General features: G+C 37.7%; 1 protein-coding gene across 1 annotated transcript; it reads right to left on the bottom strand.

Annotated features, from left to right (window-relative positions):
* LOC107644437 (receptor-like protein kinase HSL1) lies at nucleotides 578-4478 on the bottom strand. The gene is made up of 2 exons (XM_016348293.2): nucleotides 1613-4478; nucleotides 578-1516 (listed from the first exon to the last, which is right to left on the bottom strand). The coding sequence occupies exons 1-2, from the start codon at nucleotides 4236-4238 to the stop codon at nucleotides 1104-1106; spliced, it is 3039 nt and encodes a 1012-aa protein (XP_016203779.1). The 5' UTR covers nucleotides 4239-4478; the 3' UTR covers nucleotides 578-1103.

Genomic DNA, 5731 nt, shown 5'->3' with positions numbered 1-5731 from the left:
AGATTATAATATATCATGAAAAATGACAAATTGCAGACATAAGTAGCACATGCACACCAGTCATATCTCATAGACTCGTATATATAATATATAAAATGCCAGTTACTTAAGAAGGTCTCTCACGTTATATATGTAAAGATAAAATAAATGAAATCAGCCATATGAAATTGAAAATCCTCTATTTCCAATAGGGGTTGACTCTACCTGTATGGTCCTGAAGATAGCTATTAATTCCCTCACCTTTTTGCTTTACAAGCTAAGTATAAACATCTGATCTACTGCTTCACTAATACAAAGCTAATATAATTGAAGTGAAATAAAAGATAATGCTGGTGTTCAACTCCTTCAGCATATGCCCCAACCAAGTCAACGCCTAATGAAATCTGAAAATCCTCATGCTTACAATTGTATATGCACAATTTCCAACTAGGATAAAGTCAAGCACCAATACCTTTGTCAAATTGTGACAAAAAAAAAAACACAAGAGAAGGAACATATGATTAGACTCTGCTATTAAAATGAAAATATAAATGGGAATTTTTCCCCACAGATAACATGTTAGTGTTGTAACTCTCACTTGAATGAACGTAATATGAGATCATGTCTTATTTCCAACGAAATAAACATCACTCAGCCATCTTGCATATAAAGATCACTGCACTATTCGAGAAAGCTCCTGCACCATTTTCCACAATACTGTTCGATTTAGGTGACTAGGATCCAAAATTTTCTCAATTGATAGCTATTGTAACTTGTCACAATATAATACATTGGTAGTTTTATTTTCTGTGGAAGAAGGAAACATATTATTGAAGCTCCACCTATATGTGTACACTAGTTACAGCACCTAATAAAAATTTCTCTAATTTAGATAAGCAAACATGATTTGAAGTCTACCTCTATCATTATGTTACACATTACTGTAAAAAGATGAACCTCACAACACTACCTCAAAACAATCTTCTGTACAATGCTGGATTCTGCTTTCTTCCCTCTACTCAACCATGGTTGAGTTGCTTTACCTATTTTTTATGTCACCAGCTTACGGGGGCAATCAATTATGATGGATTTCCAGGGCCCATCTCCTTGGAAACCAAGTTCATTTAGTCACTATCATTGTCAATATCCAGCCTTGTTTCCGTTTTTGAATTCTTAATAAGGGGAATAATTTCATCTTTCCCAATATTCCTCTCTCCAAATTCATATCCTTCACCGAATCGATGCAACAGTTGCAAAGCCTCCTTCATTTGAGGCCTACCAGCAGGCAATGGTGAAGTACACATGACCCCAAGTTTAAAAACACTGCACATTTCATCACTGTAACTAGCCTCCAAGACATCAGTGTCCAGCAGTTCGTCTACATTGGTTCCTAACTGAACGTGGCGCCATGCCCACTCTGAAAGAGATGAGTGCTCATCTCCATAATTAGCTTCTTTTCCAGTTGTTAATTCCAATAGTATAACCCCAAAGCTGAAGACATCGATCTTTTCGCTCACTTTTGTTGTTTGAACATATTCTGCAATTCAATTATGAAATAGTCCATTCAGATTAAACTTACTTGCCAATGAAAAAAATATTACCATGGGATGTTGAAGATTGGAAAGATATTCACCTGGAGCAATATATCCAAATGAGCCAACAACACTTGTCATGGTGGTAAGGGGCTTGATCATCATCTTTGCAAGACCAAAATCTGCAACTTTTGCATTGAATTGAGAATCCAAAAGTATGTTGCTTGTTTTCACATCTCTATGAACCACAGGCGGCGAGCAATCATAGTGCATGTATGTTAGGCCTTGGGCAATACCAATGGCAATTTGCAATCTCTTTGGCCAATCAAGAAAAAAATGATTGACTTTACCAGACATGGATGATGACTTGCTCTTCTTGTGCAGCCACTTATCTAGGCTATGATTCTCTAGGTACTCGTAGACAAGGAGCATAGAATCCTCATTGAAGATACAGCACAACAACTTCACAATGTTGCCATGACGAATATTGCTCAATATCTTAACTTCTGCGTGAAATGAGCTCTCAAGCCTGTGGTTTAACTTTCTGTTATTCCAAATCTTTTTCACTGCAACATAGCCAAATCCATCAACAGGCACACGGTACACTGTACCGTATCCACCACTGCCAATGATATTATTCTCTGTCAATGACGATACTATGCTTGATTCTCTGAAACTCAGCCTTTGAAAGGAAATGAGCTTCCATGAATTGTCCAATCCACACTTTCTTTTGCTGTAAAGTCTGGTAATCAAGAATGCAGCTAATGAAGCCAGGAAAATAGCTATAACTACCAGGCTTATAATCAAACCAAGAGACCAAGATGAGCCTTTGGTTTGCCTTTGAGGGCTAGAATTACACAAAGCAAGGTTAAGTACTCGAGTAGCAGCACAGAGGCCGGAGTTGTCCAAAAAGCAGCTAGCATATGCAGAATTTTCGAATTCACTCGGAATCCTCCCAGTCAAGTGATTGGAGGACAGATTGAAATTGCTGAGTGTTGAAGGTAGAGAGGGAATTTGGCCAGAGAATTGATTTTCTGAGAGGTCAAGCATATTAAGAGCTGGTAACCGGCCAATCGTGACTGGAATTTGTCCTGAGAGTTTGTTTTGGCTCAAAACTAGAATTTCTAGGGACTTCCATGATAATATATCTGATGGAAGTGGCCCAGTGAGCTGGTTCTGATGAAGATTGAGGTATAGCAGCTTGGGAAGAGCAGTGATCCCAGGTGGCATACTTCCAGTAAGGTTGTTCTTGCTGGCATCAAAGTATTCCACATTGGTCCAGGAAGACACGCCGGCAGGAATTCTACCGGAAAACTGATTGTCACCGATATCAAAGCGCGAAATATTAGCAGACAATCTTTCAGGAAGCTCACCACTAAACTTATTATGCGCCACAATGAAATTAGACAAATTGAAAGATGTCCATAGGCCACTAGGAATGCTACCAGAAAATCCATTCTTCTGAATTTTCAGCTCCTGCAGGGTTCTGCAATTTCCTAGTGACTCTGGCAACTCCCCGTTCAGATTATTTTCAGAGACAGTTAAATTATGCAACACACCATAATAACACAAGTCCTCTGGCAGATTTCCAGTGAAATCATTGTCTCCAGCAAGAAAGATTTCAAGCTTTGAGTAGCGGCCAAAGTCAGAGGGAAGAGTACCTGATAACTTGTTGCTGAAGACACGAAAATCGATCAGAGCTGGCAGATGGCCTAAGCTTTGAGGTAGCTCCCCTGACAAGCTATTCAAAGACAATTTCAGTCCCTTTAAGTTTCCGAGCTTTCCGAAATCATTCGGTATCTTCCCTGTAAGGTTATTATTTGTTAGATCAACGATGGTCAAGTTTGATGCTTCAATCACATCAGGTATCGTTCCAGAGAGCTTGTTTCTCGAAAGGTACACAATGCTCAGATTCTTCGGCTTGAACAAACCACTTGGAATTTGTCCAGTTAACTTGTTCTGCGACAAATCAAGCTCCTCCAAAGCCACCATTTCTCCAATTGTTTCAGGAATTTCACCAACCAGGTTGCATGCAAACACATAAAAAATCTTCAGTTTCTTCAACCTGGTCCAGCTTGGTGGCAGCGTTGTAGAAGGAAGCATGGTGTTTGTTGACAAATCCAAGAATTCAAGATTGGACAAATCTCCAATCTCATCAGGCAAAGTTCCGTTAAAAAGACAGTACTGAAGGCGAAGCACTCTGAGCTCCTTCAATTTTCCGATTGCCGCCGGAACGTCGCCGGCGAAGTTCGTCGAAGCGAGATTCAGGTACTGCAAATTTGACAGCGTGTCAATGTCATCGGGAACTTCTCCGACGAAGTTGTTCATGTGCAAATCAAGGTATTGAAGTTGAGAGCAGTTGTAGAGAGTGATCGGAAACTCGCCGGGAATGAAATTCTGGCTGAAATCGACACGTGTCAGGTTCTTGAGGTCACACAAGAAAGAAGGTATTGTTTGGTTGAGATTGGCGTTGGATATGGTTATTCCGGTGACGGAACCGTCGTTGTTGCAGGTGATCTCAGGCCAAGAACAGTGAGAGGAGGAGGAGGTGGAGGAGGAGGGGGTCCAGTGAGAGAGTGAAGGTGGGTTGTGAAAGTACTGTTTTATCCTCAGGAGGAGTTGGTGTTCTTGATCGTGAAGCTGGGAGTTGGTAATGTTGAAAATAAGGAAGAAGGTTAGAAGGGAAGAGAGTAACGGAAATTGGTCACGTGAGGGTGGTGGTGTCATTATTGTTGTTCAGAAAAGGGAGAAGGTCAGAAGGGTAGAAGACTTGGACTTGGAGCGTGCGCGCTACATCCAATAACGTAACGGAAACTGCGCACAGAGACAGAGCGAGAGAAAGAGAGAATGGAAGATGAGGAGGATATGTTGATTGATGCCTTGGTGTGAAAACTTTGACATTGTATCTATTTCAATGAAGAAGAAAGTGGTGCAAAGTGCAAACACAGAAACTACTATTACAGCCACCATTTCCTGTTTCCCACTTATACCGTTAATTTGTTAATTGAAATTTTAGTCCAGTAACCACTAACAACCAACTTGCTCTTACTTCTCCCTCGTTAAAAATAACTGTAATTCAAAATAAAGTGAGTGTGATGCCTTATCTTTACATACATTTTGATAAAAGGAAAAGTTTAGGAGTCAGCAACTTTATTAAATTCTGACCGTATATAACCAGCAAAAAAAAGTAACTCATTGGATAAAATCTCACACTAATCTCACACAATTAAAACCATCATTAATGGCTATTTGATGGCTATAAATCACAAAAATTGTTGGCCCTTAACGTTCTTCTTGATAAAATAATATAAATATACTAATTTATTTTGTGTTGTAAATTTTATTTAAGTCTTCTACAACTCTTTTATTGATATTCTTCTCTAAGAATTAAATTTATGTATTTACGTACAGAAATATAATTGAATAAATATTGAATGTCAATTTAAATGCAAGACAAAAATAGAGAAAAATAATTAAAATATAACGTAAAGATACAATAATTCAGTGAAATTTCCTGTACTTTATAGTTACCAATAGCCTTCTAGAAGGAGTAAACACGAAAGTTAGCTGAATTAAGTGTATCGAGGAGATGCACGCGTAAACACGGACCAAAAGTGAAGTAGATCTATTTTGTTCATTTATTGTAGTGCGACTAAAACAACCTTGGCATAAATGACAAACCAATAATTGGTTTCTTATCTGGCAAAAATAAATAAATTTCACTCGCTGATTTCCACACATGCGAGTAAGAAGTAAACAATTTAGTGAAAAATGAGTAAATCATATGTTTGACAATATTTTTAAAAAACATGTATTGATATAAATATATAAATGATGTTTGATTATTCTTCGTATGACACCAAAATGAAGTTTAAATTATTTTAATGTTGCTTTCTCAATATATTGGCGTCTCACGTGGGTCAATGTGAAGAAAGGGAAAAGCACATAATAACAGCCATAAAAGAATTATCCCCATAATATTATTTATATCAATTCTCTTAAATACAGGAAAATCGGGATTTTTTATATTTAACTTAAATAAATATAAAATTTACGAAAATACATAAAGCACGGCGTAATTAAATAAATACATAATTGATCACATCTTGATTATTGAGGGAATTTTCGAAAATTAAATACATTTCTAATACCGAGACCCTAATTAACGTGTAGTCGAAACATGCACAATGCGTGAATTGGTAATTTTATATCCAAGATAT

Source organism: Arachis ipaensis, chromosome B05 (assembly GCF_000816755.2).
Source record: "Arachis ipaensis cultivar K30076 chromosome B05, Araip1.1, whole genome shotgun sequence".
Lineage (NCBI taxonomy): Eukaryota > Viridiplantae > Streptophyta > Magnoliopsida > Fabales > Fabaceae > Arachis > Arachis ipaensis.
This window is presented reverse-complemented; position numbering and strand designations above follow the sequence as displayed.